Source organism: Polistes canadensis, unplaced genomic scaffold, assembly GCF_001313835.1.
Source record: "Polistes canadensis isolate GaletaPanama2010 unplaced genomic scaffold, ASM131383v1 scaffold_120, whole genome shotgun sequence".
Classification (NCBI taxonomy): domain Eukaryota; kingdom Metazoa; phylum Arthropoda; class Insecta; order Hymenoptera; family Vespidae; genus Polistes; species Polistes canadensis.
This window is the reverse complement of record NW_014569667.1, coordinates 288,791-307,403: the sequence shown is the minus strand read 5'-3', so window position 1 is coordinate 307,403 and position 18,613 is coordinate 288,791. Positions and strand designations below refer to the sequence as shown.

The window sequence follows — 18,613 nt, the reverse complement described above, 5'->3', positions numbered from 1 at the left end:
AACAGAGTCATTCATAATCAATGCATTACTCTATTAAGGACACCTAATAGAGTGTTTAAAGAAGATCGTAGCTGTGGGCAAAGAAGTTGTCATCGGTTGCCAAATAACATGGCAAGTTTTACCAAGACTGGACCACATCTAAGATAGTATACTCTATCATTGTCAAACTAATATTGAGAGAAGAATCAGTCTTCGTTTGATATTCAATAAACTCTTTTTTTTCTCTCTCTCACTCTTTTCTGAACATCTCTTTTCATAAATTATTTCTAAAGAAACATTGTGATATTTTAAATTCATTATGTAAATTTATGAGCTAGGAAAATTACCTGATCGTCATTGGTTAATCGAAAAAAGTGTTGATTTCAATTTCTCTACCTATGATTATAATATGAGACAAAATATATACTTTTGATCTTGACATTGCATATTAAGTGAAAAGAGAAAAGTGGACACCTGCAGTGACGTTTCATTAACTTGGAATAAAAACAATGAGAGAGAAAGAGAGAACAGAAAAAAAATAGAAGAGTCCTATCCAATATTGAGTTGGTGCGTTGCTGCTTTTAACTCTTCAGTCATTTTTTTTTTGTTCTTTTTTTTTTTTATAAAAAGGAACATCAAAGGTGATGCAAAATTTATGTTTACTCAAACGTCAACGTAAAAAGAATAACTCTCTGCATATACCACCTGAAAAACAACAACTAATTCATCACTCGACAGTTTTAATCTACAACTTTGTTCTTTTTTTTCTTTTCTTTTCTTTCTTTCCTTTCTTTTCTAATTTTCTTTTTTTTTTACGTATAGCAGAAAGAAAAAACCATACGCACACAAGTCTATAAATCTTTTCAAATGAGATACAACGTGTTTTTAATGTTCACGTAATAAACTCAACACGTGTTCCTCGTATCAAAATCTACAGTTCAACTGTTAAGTTTTACCTAATTTATTTGTGTGCGTGCGTGCGTGCGTGCGCTTACGTTTCCTATTTTAAATGTGGGACACATTTCTCGAAGCAATCCTAATGACGTGGAACCATAAAAAATAATCATGGCGAAAGATTACCCAATACATTACCAGGGAAAAACTATTTTCAGAATTCCATTCTTTGATGCAACATTATATCGGATCACTATGTTAATCTCTTATCATAGTAAATATTTTACTTTTTTTTTTTTTTTAATCTCATCTCGAACCAATGATTAATTGACTTAATTAGATGAAATAATTCATGCACAAATTGTCAACTGTCTTTGAATAGAATGAACTTGATCGCATGATTCAATACGGAGAAGTTAAGGTAGCACTGGGCTCTAGATTATTCAGATGCCAATGAACCGGAACACGTCCATTATTGGAATGCCGCCTATCTGGAATAGATATCAGCCGAAATAGCACAAACAGGTCATAACCCCTTAACAATGCCACCTAAATCTAGCCTTGTTCGATAAAGATTCCACTCTATATTGGCTTGACCTAAAGTAACCTTTTCCAAGATTCAAATATATCGAGTTTATTAGAGATTTAATCTTAGATAATTTTAATTTTCAATCGAAAAGATTTTAGAACGTCGAGTTTAATTTCACAATTGCATTAAAATCTTAAATTCGACATTATTTCATGAAATTATTCTTTTTGGAATAATTTTATTTGATTATTTTTCATTTGATCATTTTATTATAGAAATTCATTGAAAAGAAAAAAAAAAATGATTATATTTCCAGATATATATACGCATTTAGAATATTCCAAGGAGCTTTAAAATATCGAGACTAAACGATCTAAAGAATGTAAAAGAAACTATCATGTTATAAACGATACGAAAATCGCATTCTGGAATACACGAGTACTATAAATACAAGAAACTGCAGTCTCTACTAGTATCCACTTTTAATTCTCGATGATGGATTTAGGTAGACTAAAAACGTGCCGAGTTGTCATCGTACGAGATTTAACGATCGATTGACCGACGAACGTACTTACTTACGTATGTACAAATATTTTCTTAATAACCCTGACAGTCGCCTAGTCACGTATCATCACTTCCACTTAAATATTTCCGATTCAATTCTAATATATGAATAATAAGTAATAAGAGAAAACCTTTTTTTATTTCATTCTACAAGGTGATCCAACAAATTTGTCAATAATATTCAAAATCGATTGTTCATTTTCAAGGTCTTATAAAAATTGAGAAATTGTATGAGGTATTTTGATAATTTCAAAACTTAAATCAACTTCAAACGTCTCGAAACGATGTAATTGATTTTCAAAATTTGGCTACGAATTTTTATTCCCAGCCTGTGTATTTCCATTTAATTTATTTTAAGAAAGAACCCTAATCGTTTCTCTCTCTCTCTCTCTCTATCTATTTATCTATCTTTACTATAGATTAATATTAATCTTAATTCATAATTATTCATATGGATTAAAATACATCGTTATTCTACAAAAGCTCGAATATCAATGCAGGCTCACAATTTATTGATTTTGTAAATGAATATTCCAAAATGAATATACCCCTTTAGTTAAATATCTATATTTTCTATTTCATTCATGGGGATGAAGAAGAAAAGAAAAAATTATGAAAATTGTATTGAAATATCAGTATAAAGCTAAAAACTTACCCTTACGTGTAAAAAACAATAAAACGTTTTCGAATATAGCAATACAAAAAGTTATTATAACAGGACAAAATCCTAATTAAAAAAAAAAGAATTATTAAAATATAAATTAAAGAGATAGATCTTTATAATATAAAATACATATTATATATATACATATATCACTTTATATATATATATATATACATATGTTATTAAAGTGACAAATCATCCACGTGAACAAATAATCAATAGAAATAAACAATAGTCTAGAAATGTGTGTTTCAAAGTGTTTTCTGTTATTAAGTGTCGGTGAAGATAAACAAATCGTTATAAATGATCTAACTTACGTAATATTTGTCGAATAATACTATCGATAGAAAGTTAAATAGATCGATCTATCGTGTATTCGATCTGACGCGTGTCTGGCTGTCGAACGATATCAAAATCCATAGTGTTCGACTCATAGTCAGTGTCATCGATTGATCCTCTCTCTCTCGCTATTTTCGAAACGAAGGCAAAGCCACGAGAACCCTATTCAAAATAAGATTTCGTGCATCAACACGCGAAAGAGGGAGAGAGAGAGGGAGAGAGATGGAACATAGCAAAATAAGCGTCAAGAATGTTGTCACGCGATCGCAACCTCGTGATTATTGTATCAACGTGATCCTTTACCGAATTTTCATTCCACTTCGATTCTTTCTCTTTTCTTTTCTTTTTTTTTTTTACTCCTTTCAAATTTATGATCCAATAGAAAGAAGAACAAAATAAATACATTTTTTTTATCAATATAAATCTCTACCCCCACGGTGTATAACTATTATTTTTATTTGAATTCAAATGAAATGTTTTATGACACGATTTTGAAATAAAACATGTTAATATTAATTTTATTGTTTGATCAAATATTTATTTAATTTACAATTCAAACGGTTTCATCTCGAGACGTATATTAAAATAATAATTATTAGAATATTTAATTATTACTTTTATTATTTTGTCTTTTCTTTGAACGTAAGCGAACAAGAAAAATAGCAAGGGGGAAAAGAAGGAAAAAAAGGTTGCCTTTAATGAAGAATTCTAGATTTTTGTTAATCTTCTAAAGTTTTTCTAATAATCAGGGGTCTCCGTTCGAAAGATCTGACGTAACGACGGCCGTCTGTTTACAGCGTCAGAGCGTTAAAAAAGTGTATATACAGAGCAAAATCCGAACCAGGATAATATTTATAGTGGCGAGCGAGTAAAAAGTACGCCGCCAGAATAAATACACACGAATCGACATTAAGAGAGACAGAAAGAGAGACAGAAAGAGAGAGAGAGAGAGAAAGAGAGAGTTGAATTTCTCCCATCCTTATAATCATCGTGTTTTGAACAATTTCTTCTTCACCATTCTCTCGGTAATAATAAAAAAATAAAATAAATTGATATGTTCACATTAATTTTAAATTCGATCGAATAAATCGTCCTTAAAAATTAAATTTTTTTATGAGATCAATCAATATAATCCTAGCAATCGAACAATTAGCAATTTGAATTAAATCTAAACAACTATTGTACTACTATATATAGATATAGCATCTATTTAAATGAATGTTATCAATTCGTATTTAACAAAAAAATTAACATATACATATTGTTAATATTGCAATCGGAAATATAAGTATAATTCTTCGAAGGAATATGTATACGCACGTGTGAAAGAAAGAAAAAGAAAAAGATAAACTATAGGACGCGGAAGGACGGTAAACGAAGTGAGAATAATTCGTCCCAGTAGCGCGTTTTAATCCGTACCGCCATACGAATCTATTTTTCGCCGGACAATCGCGCCAGAAATACCGGGTTGGCCCCCCTTCGCGTTAATTTTGTTCTGGTGCTCACATGATCGCCACCAGTTGTGCCTCTCGTACCTTAAGATTTGAGAAAAAATTTGACACGCCATCATTCTTCCTTCTACCCCATCTATTATATCATTATTATTATTATTATTATTATTCTTTATCATTCGTTATTCGAACAACTCATTTTAATTAAATTATTTCAAACTAACCAATTCTCTTTTCTCGTAACATTGTTTATATAATATTTGATTTATATAAGAATTATAACAATTTATAAAGATAAATAATTGTTAACCATTTGAAATTCCTTAATTTGATTTTATTTTGTGTGATTATAAAAAAAAAGAAAAAAAGGCGCGTTTGTTCAAATTCAAATGAAAACCACGTGACCCGCGAAGTACACGATCGAGATCGATATTTGAACGATAAATATCGATTTTCTACTAGGATATATAGCATACGATATAACACAGACCCATCAGAGATTAGAACGCGTCTCAGTTGGTCCTCACTTCGGTTGTATTATAAAATGCGCGAATTATTTTTAGCAGGGTACAAAAATATCGCAAGGTCGCCGCACGCGCCCGTGCTCCACCCGTCCGTGCTGTTTTATGAGAATGAGAATGAAAGAGAAAGAGAAAGAGAGATAGATATATAAAGGAAACTTTAATTCGATGGATTTTCGTATTTTCAAATATATCCACTAGAGTCGCTATCGGCTGGACAAAATACTTATTGATTCTTCCAAATGACGCTAGATGGCAGATATGTCAACAATTTTTATTAATACAAAATTGCATAAATAAAATAAACTAAACATTGTTTAAATATTATAAATAACAATTAGCAAAATTATAAACGATCTATGTTTAAATTGATCTGACTTAAATATCTGATAAATAATGAAAAATTTGTAATCGTTGTTAGAACTTTCTCATTTGAAAATAAATCACTAGTAACTCGAATGATAACAATGACAAATCCAGTCGATAAATTTTAGTCGTTAACTTCAGTCGATAATTCCAGTTGATAAGATGTAACGTTACAGAAAAATTCATTAGAGATTAACATTGTCGAATTTAAAACTCGATAGATAAAGAATAATTTGCAAATGAAAAAACTAAAAAATGTATAAGAAATATAATATATTAAATTAAAATATCGAGATGCTGGTATGCCATAAATAATTTTAAATATTATATTTACCAAAGTTTTCATACAACAAACGTTAAATCGTATGTGATGAATTTCTATACTCGTGTTATATAAAACTGTATTACTTTTTACACGAATAATAAGATGATAACGATTAAATAAAAAGTTTCAATCGTATTACTCGATCAATTCATTTTATTCCTAATAAATTTGCTTGCTGCCAAAGAAATGGATAGTGTTTATTTATGGATTATATATGGTGTGTAGCTTATATCCCAGACGGAAGAAGAAGAACTTTTGTGATTTAACATGCGAATGGATGATGATCTTTGCCAAAGTTTACGTCGGCGACAGTGAATGTGGGTGTACGTCGATCACCTAACTTTTAACGCACGTTTCCCGATAGATCATTAACGTTTATTCCGCTCGTTAAAACAACAAAATCTTCGAAATTAATGCGAATTAATTTCAATTTCTTTAATACAACAAAATGGGGTCGATAAAACAGAACAATATGAAGAGACTTTAACGCCCGCTTAAGAACAATTTCTAATCATATAAATAGAAGAAAAGTTTTAAAACGTTCGAACGACAGATAATATGAGTATCGTATGATTTGCATATAAGATCAAAGATTACTTATATCGTAATTATTTCCTTTTTTTTTTACACGATCTTTTAAATGAAATATAATTTCTAGTTAGAGTAGGAATAATTTTAGTGATGATGACGTATATTTAAAGAAAAATATGTAACTAGATTCAAGAAATTTTCCTTGACATATGCTCTTACAAAAAAAAAGAGAAATAGAGATAGATATAGAAAAGATACTATAGTTTTCTCTTATAGTTAATCCTTTCTAACTCTACGAATCTTTCTCTCTCTTTCTCTCCCACCCACACCTTTGCTCGAACTAAAGACGAGTAACGCTAGCAGTGACAGACGCAGTAACTTGGAAATGATCCAGAAAACCGATCTTCGTGGGTGTAAAAATGGATCGAACGAACGATCCGTCAAGATACGACTTAAGGGTTTTTCTATACGACTTACTGCACCCATACAGGTGGTTGTTCATTATAGTAATTCATAAACTAACAATAAGTTAAAAAGATAGACAGATAGATAAAGAAAAAAATGATAGTTAACAAGAGTTATAAAATATCAACCCTATCAAGACATTTATTAAAGTTACTTAACAAGATATTACAAATGAACATTTCTGAACCTGTTTGATAGGACAGATACAAATACTCGCAATATACTTGCTCTCTCTCTCTCTCTCTCTTTCTAACTCTCTCGTGAGTAATTTTATTTTTAGTTCTAAATAACTATAATCGTAATAGCTCTGTTTCCCCTCGCCTCTTGACTAAAATTAGAATAGCAGTAGGACTCTCAATAAAGTAGTCTTGACGTGCTATTTACCTACATACTCTCGTAATACGTGATAGTATTAGAAAAGAGAACTCGTTATCGGTCAAACCTAATTCTCTTTTTTTTTCCTCCCTCTTTATCTTAATTTTTTAATAAATTATTCATCATTTTATATATACTTTAATCAGAGAATTTCAATTAAATTCTACAATAAATTCGAAATGTTAATTGTATTAATCTCTAATCAATTATTACATAATTATATCAAGAGAAATAAATTGTTGAAATGTTAAACGTAATGTCAAATTAGAAAATGAATATTGTTGGTGATAGAATAGGCCTTCTGATATATAACTAAAAATCATGGTATATGGTATATGTAGGCGTATTTAGACGTATAAACGATCTCTCGGGTGGCAAGTCGATGGATTATCGAACGTGTCAGTCTTCCTGACATACTCAAGACGAACTGGGAAAATCCCTCTGACGAAACGGTTTTAAATATACTATACGAGACTCCACCCACCTTGATCACTGTCCGACTGTCGATCACGTTTCAATCGGACACACGTTTCGGAAGAGAACTTTATCCAATAAAATACATATCTTTTTTTCGATGATATATTTTTCCATTTCCTCCTTCATCATTATTTTCTTTATTTCTTTCTTCGAAACGTTGACATTTTTTGTGTTACCATTTCCTTTTTTTTTTTCATCCAAAAATTGATTAAAGATGATACAACCATCGTGTCTTTTGATTATATCGATTAAAAAAGGACTGGGATAGTTCTGATAGGACAATCTTGGTGTATCAAGGATCGGTTACATCAATATAATTGATTAAACGAAATAATGGGTGTAATACAATTTATCATTAATTATTAAAATGAGTTTGATTTATATCTGATTAAAATGATAAGGAACGTGATGACATAAGACTGTTGGTGAATATATTTATTATATTATACGTTTAAATTCTTCTTACGTATTAAATAAATAATAGGCCAAACATATTCTTAGCTTACTTTAAATAACAATTATTCTTGTTTACTTGTTAAATCAAAAAATGAATAATTGTTATTTATTGTCACCTGAAAATTTTGATCTCATTTTGTAAAACTTAATATAAGATCAAGATTTATAACGTATGTAAGTTAACGTTTGAAGAAATTCAGCAGATAGAAGAAAGAAAAAACGTTTGAATCGACAAATTTCTACGGTACATATTATATTTCTTCAGTCACACACATTGTCTTTTTGACTTCCTAGTAATTGTCTTTTTCTTTTAAAAGTGTGACAAATATAAACGTTGTTGGTCAAATGATAAACTCTAACGGAATTAGCATAGTAAATTGTGTAAAAAGAAAAGGAGAACGGTTTAAAAAACTCAAGGTTAGAAAGAGAAATAGAATAAGAATAATAAGAAGAAGAAAACTTTCGCACGTTGACGAACGATAAGAATAGAAATTTCGCAAGGCGAATCTTGATATACATATAGATATGTTTTTGGCTAACGTTGTAAACGCATAACACCGGCTGAATTGAAAAGTTTCACTTCAACGTTTTTCGAAACTAATATCATCTCACCCACGTTCCTCGATCATTTTTCCATTATGCGATATATTATTATTGCAAAAAAAAAAATTATAATGAAAAGAAAAAAATGATCATTCCAAATTTTATTTTATTTTATTTTTTTTGTTTATCAGAAAAACTTGGCCAATTCATTTTAAATATATATTACGTATATATTTATATATGAATATAATAATTGCTCACCTATAATATGGTGGTACTTTTCGACGAACTGTGCAGTACTTTGAATTCCCATGAGTGCTAACTCTAAATTGGTGATGTATAAGTTAGTCGAATATTGTAGATCGTTTTCGACAAAACTAACAACACCTGACATTTGCTTTCCTTTTTCACATAGTTTACCTCTCGCACGATTGTCTTCTGATCACTATTATACACTCATTTCGTACGTATACGTATATATATATATATATATATGTGTAAATAAACGTATAAGAATAAAGGATGTGAATCCTCGTTCAAAAAGAAACGCGCATAAAAGTTTTACTACTCGTAGTTGACCACGTGCCGATTCTCATCACTTGTATCTTCCTTTTTCCCACCCCTTTTCTCGCCCCTTAAGTACACGTGTGTGTGTATATATATATACGTGCTCGCGTATCTCTTTTTCTTCCCCGTTCAAACACTATTCAAAAAATCTTTCTAATTTTCATATTTATTCGATGATTATTACTTCCAATTCTAACACTTTGATGTTCTATTCCAGTATTCCTTCTATTCCAATTTAACACTTCGACGACTTCTTTCTGAAAATAAAATCATTTTTCTATTATATAAATACAAAGAGTCTTAAAAGACATAATTAAAAATGATATAAAGGAAAATCAAATCAAATCAAATAAAATCGTGACAGTAGTGTTACAAAAAAGGAAAAGAAAAAAAAGAATTCTAGATAAATATTATCTTTAAAGTTCATTAACGAGCTTGAAACGTGCGAAAAATGACGTTAATACAGAAAACATACACATGCACGTGCATGATCATCAAATTTCCCTCTCTCTCTCTCTCTTGTTTCCTTCAACTATGACAAATTTAGAGTGAGTAATAAAGCGCCAGTGTTACACGTGATTCTCCAAATTCATATTTCACAACACAAAAGAAATTAATTAAGAGAAAAATCATTTCAATTTTATATCCACAAATATTACATTTACCTTCTATCATTGTCGATGATATTCTTAAAACACTTGAAAATAATAAATCAATATAATCCATTGATCTTAATACACGATTAGATCACTGAATGAAATTATACAGATAATAACACACATGACATATAATATAATCAACAAAGAACATGATATATCAGATTTTATATCAATTCTTCATTTCAGATTTCAATCCTTATATCCGATAAGGTCACTCAATCGAAAAAACTATAATAACAAATTAATTGTATAATAATAATATCGATCGCGAACACGTGTCTGTCTCTTTTCAAAGCTTTCTTATTTTATTTTAATTTGTTTAGTTTTGTTAAAACTTTGACACTAAATCCCGAAGTTTCACATTAACTAAAATCACTATAGAAAATGAGATCGATCATGCAGATCGAAATACACACGGTCGAGAGAGGTTTGATTTTAAAGTACGGTTGTTGCGAGCACGGTGCACGATCAACGACTGCTGAGATAGAGAACGTGCATAAAACGCTTTGGGGCCGATACAGAAAGAGAGAAAGAGAGAGAGAGAGAGAGGGAAAGAGAGAGAGAGAGAGAGAGACAGAGGAACCATTGGCAAAGCACTGGGACTAACTCTCGATGCTTATTTTAAAACCTCTGTCCTTCCAAGCTTCGCGACACACGCCTAACTAAATTCGCCCTCCCCCTCATGCTCCTCCTTCTCCTCCTCCTTCTACTCCTCCTACTTATACCCCATCCTCACCTTTATGCTTTATCATCGATCATTTTTTCAAGAGTTATATATCGACCCCCTTATACCCCTACATTACCCTACACAAACATTTACTTACGTTAAATTATTCTTAATTAAATACCCCTAATCCTTCGATTTTGTATCAATCGTATATTTGAAATTGAAATTATAATATCATTATTATATTTTTGTATTATTGTATGTATTAATATGTTTATTTTTTTTTTATTGGAAAAAAGGATTACGTTTAATCGTTTATACAATAATATTTTTGCTAATGAATAACAAGATTAATTGTATAATTAAGAGATTATTTTTTTATTGATAAAATAGCATTTCAAATTGATAAGTAAATATATGGATATACATTTGTATTGAATTGTATTGTAAATTTATAAACGAGATTCCGTGCTAATGATGAGTCAACAATGACGATATTTTCTTCTCGATCTCGGCTCGGAAATGAAATTACATCGAATTTTCCAATGGTAAGCAATAAACGCGTTGAGTCTATTAAATTTCTCACTGGAACTTCGGCGAAATTCAAATGCGTCTTTACAGACGAGGACAGGCCTATGACTGAGAGAGAAAGATACCATACGAACGATGTCCCTCGACTTTTCTTCTTCTTTCACAAGAATCCAAGTTAATAAGGAAAATGTTTCAGTGAGAAAGTGTGAGAAAACTTGTATAACACAGCTCTATACCAGAAAATAATTTCCTCGAAAGAGACTAAAGTTGGCTAATTCAGTATATTACCGAGTATCAAGTGCCTAGTCAAAGATAAAGACAAAAAAAATGAAACAAATGTATAAGTATACAATTTTGTTCAAACATCAAGAGCAATTCCCATTTGAGATTCAAAGAAATTCACCAAGTTCTGTCTATTCCAAATACAAATTTCTAAAGAAAATTCATAGAAATGTTTTGACAATTCATAAAATACTAAGAGAAGAGAAGGATTACTCTATGAATTTAATTCTATAAATTCATTTAAGTTTCCAGACAATTTATCATCTAATTTAATATATAGAATTTCTTCCCGTATTAAAAAGATAATCATAAGATTCTATTTAAAACTGTTGAAACAATTTCATTATAATATATATATACAAATTCATAAATAATAAATAAATAATTTCATATATAAATCCGTAGAAATGATCTATAGAAAATTTCATCAAATATTCGTGATAAATATTTTACAATTCGTTCTGTAAAATCTTTTCTCATTTATCTCAAAAAAAAAAATACCCCTGAACAATATCATATATTAAATTTTATAATAATTAATTAATTAAAAGCCAATAAAATACAATTTTATTAAATGACAATTAATAAAAATATGTAATTAATAAAAAAAAACGATTAGTTTATAAATAATTAATAAAATTTAGAAAATAAATCTCTCGCAAGCGTTTATATGAAAGATCCACTTTTTAAATTTGATAACAAATGAATATAGTAGGAAACGATGAAAGAAAAAAGAACTTCATTTGGTGAACGAACGATAATAATTGATAATCGATCTAAAATCGTTATAAAATATTATTAAAAGGAATAATATATTGTAACGAGACATGCGTTGAATTTGCACTGAGCTGTAATTGTGTCTCGCGTGTTTACATCTCGGAGAAAAAAGGAAACATACGTATAGAAGTAGGGATAAACATAGTTTGGCTTTGAAAAGATCGATGACGATTGTTTACCAACGTTCTTTTCGTTCTTAATCTTGCAAAGATTAGACTTAATATTAACACCTCTCCTCAAACGAATTTATTCTTTTATCAAATAGATCTGTGTTTTTTTCAATATTTTTATTATAATATAACGCAATTAATAGACAACAGAAGAATTAACGAACGTTTACCAATATTTAATATTTCATTTTGTATTTTTGAAACTAATCGAATTAATAACAATATAATTTCTCGAACGAATTTATTTTTCTGTAAGATCAAATTTATTCAATTTTTTGTTATACATATTTTTGTACTAAAATTTCATCGAAAAAACATTCACTGTGTTAAAAAATATCTTTTCCCCAACGTCTTTCCAAGAAATCAACAAATGATCGATTTTTTATATACTTTGTTGTTTAAAAAACTTGATCGATAGACGAGCAACAATTTTTTACAAAATTTCCTACTTAATATTTTAACCAATTTTTATATTGATTCATTATTTTTTCATTATTTAACAAATTTCTTCGTATCACAAGAGAAGAAGATCTTCTTTTAACAAATTTTTATTATAATTATATCAATAATTTGGATTAATATTTAAAACAATTTTTAATAATCTAATCGTTATTTTGTTATCATTTAAGAACTGTTTGTATTATTTTTGTTCACTTGTTTCATTTTGAATCAGATAAAAAGTAAAATTTGATTTAAATTATCTTGTTGTGTCTGCGAAGCTAATCAATATTTGTCAATTTAAATAAACCACTGTACGTATAACAATATTAATAATTAAAATGAAGATAAAAACTTATATAAACTTATACTTCTTAATATTATATTACGTAGGTATTAATTTTTGACATGACATTAATTATTGACTTTTTAATTATCTACCCTCTTTAGCGTCTCCTAAATGTACGCAAAAGAAAAAATGGTCTCCGGACAAAGAGAATTTAAACAACGCAGGATTAGAGCAATAACGATTGTTCTTCGTAACAACGAATGTTAAATCTTAATGAATCCCCTTTGTCAGACATTTCTGTCGTCGTGAAACATCCCGTTGCCCGGTTCCTTCTTTTCTTTTTTGGTCTTTTTTACATCACGATTTGAGTCAGCACTTAGATTATATGGTATATGAAACCCACAAGAGCTTTCAAAAAGAAGAAAGAACGCGAAACGTGTACATTAACATTGTAGTTGTGTGTTTTGCTTTTAAATCACATTTAATGTGATCTTTTCATTCTTCCTTTATTATTCTTTCCCCAAATTTATTATTAATATTCTTCGTCAGCAATTTCTTCTTATCCAATATCCAACAAGATTTATATCTAACGAATCTAAAAAAAAAAGAAGGAAAGTTCAGAAAGGATAGAAAATTAAATAGAAATAAATAAAATATAGAAAATCAATGTAGCAAAAAAATATTCCATCGTTTAATATGAATGACCAAAAAGTTGTTCCTCGATAACTGTAGACGGATAGAAAACTCCTTGGTGTCTCTCTTCGTCAGAAATTAAAAAAAAAAAAACGAAAAAAGAATCCTTTAACTCTACGTCTACGATGATGTCTACTACAGCCGTCTTACTTCCACGAAACGATTTTGCTAAAGCCGTTCTTCCGCCTACGCTTTTACCCCGAGTGAATAAGAAAAAGAGAGAGAGAGAGAGAGAGAGAGAGGCAAACAGACAGAAACGGACAGTACGTATCTTCAAAGAAAATTTTCCACGATACGAAAATTATAAAGACGAAATTTTGAAAAAGTCGATCCTCGTAAATTTTCTTTAACTCTTTGATCTTTAAAGCGACATTTGCATATTGTTTCTTTGTACCATTAAAAAAAAGAAAAAAAAAATAGAGAGAGAGAAAGATAGATAGATAGATTATCTTTTGAAACTAGAAAAAAAGATTCATTATAGGTGATCACGTGCCACCGTGTACATTTTAAAATACCCGCGAGAACATTTTCAAGAGATCGAGATCGCTTTGCTTTGATATGATTGGTCGTTGGACCAATTACGATTTCGTCAGAGTTCAAACCACGACGAAGACGAAGACGACGAAGACGACGACGATGAACGATGACATCACTGGTTCTATTCCTGGCGATGTGGACGCAGCGATATCTTTAGAGCAACCATCGTTTCATTTCGTTTCCGAGCTTTCCTTCCTTCCAGATCGGAGTCGTGCCAGCCAAAGAGGATGAAATGAAAAATAGAGAAAGATATAGTAGATCTCGAACATGAAATCATTGCCTACTTGGAAGAGTAAACGTTATATATAAATGTATATTTCATTTCATATGATATCCATTCCATTACAATTAATTCTTGATGATAAAGATTCATAGGGAACTTGGACATGAAAAGAAGTAGAACTTAATTTGACCAACTTAGTTAAATTAAGTTCTATTTCTTTTCATGTCCAAGTTCCCTATGAATCTTTATCATCAAGAATTATAATTTTGGACGAGAGAAAATACTGAATTACAATTAATATCAATTTAACGATTATTTCCTAAATATTACTTCTTCATACAAAATACTATTTATAATATACTTTATTATTGTGTATCAGATAAGAATATATAATATAATCTTTTAAATATTAATATAAAAACTATATAAGCAAATATATAAAAAAAAAGAAACAATTCTAAATTAAATGTTCATTTGACTTTTTTTTTTCCCCCCCTTATATGCGATTAAATACAACAAATCGTTTGTGGAGCGAAAAATGGTGAACAGTCTTAAGGGTGGCACCATGCCAAGGGCAATAATTTTGTGCTAACGGTGCCATCTCCTGTTACTACTCTGTAGCTTTGTTCTCTTATTAAAAGAAAAATGTGCATGAATATATTATATATATATATATATATGTACAATCATATGCATACAAATATTCACATAGTACGTGATACCCTATGTATAACGAATATTCACTTCGCCCAGTTTATTTATTCAACTCTCATTCTGACTTACGATCAATGACCGTTCCTTGCAAATGAAAAACATTGCTTGCTGTAATTTACAAATAATCTACATAAAGTAATGTTATAATATATATATATATAAAACAAAACAATCAATGAGATTAAGTTTGAATAATTTGAATTGATCAATCTAATCGAAACAATCGATAATCTAGTTTCGATAATGATTAAATTTCAATCAACATTTCGTCCCATCTTCAAATTCTTCGTAACATGAAAATCTTTAAATAAAAACACTTAAAAACCGTAAAACCTTCAAGAGACACCATTGTTAATCAGCATAGTTATCATTATTATCAATATCTAGGAAAATGAAATACCAAGATTGCTAAAAGTTCAGGGAAGCAAATCGAATGACATGGTGACTATGAGAAAAGAGAGTTACTCATCCAGCACGTTTCCACGTAAGAACAGCATGGAAAAAGAGGAAAAGGAGAAGTAGATGTATAACCGAGCTATCCAAATAATCTCTTGTTAACACGATCGACCGGTTCTTCCTCGAAACTCGACGTTACCTTTACAGATGGGTTCGAGACTTTACGAAGAATCATCAACGTCTTCGAACGATGTACTAATGTTCTCAAGGAAACATCATCGTTCCTCTCGAAGATAGAAGAGTTAAAAGATCTTGAAGCTGCCAAGATCGTTTAGCAAGAGTTCAAACGAGATGTCATCAACTTCCTGGTAGATAAAAAGAAAAGAAAAGAAGAAAAAATCCAAGAAAATGGATCGTTACGTTTCAACTTATCGCAAAGATTACACCTGGCCTTATCCAATAAAACAAAAACATAAACTTCCAACAGACAAAGATGAGATCTTTCGAATAGGTCCTTGCACTTGTGGCATGGATCCAAAAGATCTTCAGGTAGCTAGAATGTATGGTGAAAGATACGATTGGAGTCGAGTTAGTCCAATGGGACCACTTTTGGATCCTAAACTATACCCTGCTAAAACTGGTCCTAGTCCTGAAACGGAAGAAACACGATTTGGGCAGCCAGATGTTTACTTGAAAAAGGTTCATCATTTGAATATTAATTATCTATACTAGTATCGTCATTTTTCTTTTAACGTTAAGTGTTGATAAAAAAAAAAAAAAAAGAATAATATTTAATAAATAAATATATAATTTATCTGACAAATGTTTGATTTATTTAGTTGGAAGAAAAGTATCCCTATTTATATGGAGTTATAGAAGGTGGGCCACCTCGAGAAACAATTATGGATGTTGAAAAAGATAGAATGATGACGACGTACATGATGGATTACAACGGAGGTAAAAAAAACAATAATGACGACGACAAGAATGACCAAAAAAAAACGAATTGAATTTTTTGTTGCACAAATATTTCTATACACATCTATATCTCTCAACACAGGTAGAAGATGGAATGAATCTGCTGCGATCACCGATGATGTACAAATTTGCGATTCTACGCGATTAAACGCCATTAAACGCGATTGCCGTCCCCATATTCGACCTCCTCTACGAAAATTTCCAAGTAAATTCGATCGAAAGGGGAAAGATAGAATTTCTCGTAAAAAATCGGATGACGTGGATGGGCAGGAATTAAGAATACCATCATGGAAATCAGAATACCAGGACAATATCGGCAAAGTAGGACATGCTATAATGAAGTACAAATTGCATTATCCTGAAAAGAAGCTCGTGCCGATACGATTGATAACTAATTAAATTTATAAATCATCACGAAAAAGGAACAATAAAAATGATTAACAATTACATTATAAGAAACTATTTCTGTGTGTTGTTCGATAAATAATAATAGTAAAAGCTATATTCAAGTCATACAAAAGATTCTGAAGTTTGTCCTACCAAATAGAACTTTACTTATGTAAGATTATAATGATAGAAAATTTTTAGTACAAATTAACATGTATTTAAACAAAAGTTATAAATCATAGTGATTAAAATGAGTACTAATCGTTTGCGAAGTTCAAGTACGACTAACAAGTAAATCTAATTTTTCCTATAACTTTTTACTAACTAATGTGGTTCATAAATTATAGAAATATATATATATACCTTTTTTTATTTATTCGAGATGGTCAACGAAGATTAAGGAAAATTTAAAAAAAGGTTCGCTTAGGACATCGTCTACATTGGACACTGGCTGGAACCAAAATTTACCCTCCCATGCATTAAGATCTACAGCGTCGTCGAATATTTATCAGTCTAACACATTACCGAGTGAACATGATTTCAAACGATCGGAAGAAAAAACGTCGGAAGAAACAATTCTTATTGAAGTAGACAGTAATGTTAGTTCTCTTATATATTTACAATATATATAAATTGATTGAATAATAACTTAATGACACGCGCAACCTAATAAACTTAACTAACAAATGAAAATGAAAATTGCTGATAAAAGTAAAAAAATGTTAAATGAAACTTTGACGTTATTTATAGGTCGATGACTACTTGATTAACCCAGATATAAAGAATGTACCTATCAAGCAAAAAAATGATGCACTCCTTCGACGTAATTATCGTTATATTTGCGATTACCCAAACCTTAATGTTACACAAGCAATGCTAGCTATGCAAAAATTACAAAGACTTAAAGAATTACAAAGGAAAAGAGACCTAACAGAAAAATATTATTCTCACGAGATAAGGAAACTATTAATCGGCGATTATTTTAATCCAAATACAAAAACTGAATTGTCACCATTGAAATATAATTATTATAATAATAATAACAATAATAGGGTACAGAGATCAAATTTACTTCAGCCATATTTAGGTGATCGATTGAAGGATGATTTAAAAGTAAATCAACTATTGATCATTTATTTTATTTGTTTAATTCAACGATCAAAAAAGTACATTTCCTTTATTTTTCTTTTGAAATAACACATAAATATATTATTTGGATTTGATATAAAAAATAAAAAATATCATCCGAGAGAGAAATATGTATAATGATATTAATTTGAATTTGTAGCTCAAAAGAGTTATCCCTCCAATAGAGTTCCCTTAGAAATTCCGCGTTTAATTTTAGAGTCTGGAACCGTGTGGCACGATGACGACGATCACCCGTCTGGATTGCGGATGCATTCAAGAAACGACAAGACCTATTTTCACCACGACGACAGGTCGAGTTCAAAAAAAGACTTGCAATCAGTCGCAGGATCAGGTACTTCTAAAGTTAACGTCCTCCAATCCTCAAGAATATCTTTCCTCGCCGTTCGAACTAAACAATTCTGAACAATACTCATTAAAATCTAAGAAGAAACGCGTTGAAATAGACTCCAGAAACTATGGATTAAATTCTACTGATGTTGTTGATCGTGAAATCGGAAAGGAACACGATCATCGTAATCCAGGAGATGTTCGAGCTTTACATAAATGCAGCGACACGTCAACAACTTCTATTTAATATCTTCTTATTTACCTTGACTATTATTATATCATTTCTATATTGATAAATTATATATATTATATAATATTCTTATTAATTGTTATAGAAATAAATGAAATCT

General features: G+C 30.0%; 1 protein-coding gene across 1 annotated transcript; it reads left to right on the top strand.

Moving 5' to 3' along the window:
• Positions 1-15,830: 15,830 nt before the first annotated feature.
• Positions 15,831-16,799, top strand: LOC106787908. The gene is made up of 3 exons (XM_014750671.1): positions 15,831-16,121; positions 16,262-16,379; positions 16,483-16,799. Exons 1-3 carry the CDS (start codon positions 15,831-15,833, stop codon positions 16,797-16,799), a joined length of 726 nt encoding a protein of 241 aa, XP_014606157.1.
• Positions 16,800-18,613: the final 1,814 nt, after the last annotated feature.

Bases quoted from the DNA above. Each gene is read 5' to 3' on its own strand.
- LOC106787908 (XM_014750671.1), top strand. From the start codon at position 15,831: ATGGATCGTTACGTTTCAACTTATCGCAAAGATTACACCTGGCCTTAT. The intron at 16,122-16,261 runs GTTCATCATTTG...TGATTTATTTAG, and splicing joins CAGATGTTTACTTGAAAAAG to TTGGAAGAAAAGTATCCCTA. The intron at 16,380-16,482 runs GTAAAAAAAACA...CTCTCAACACAG, and splicing joins CATGATGGATTACAACGGAG to GTAGAAGATGGAATGAATCT.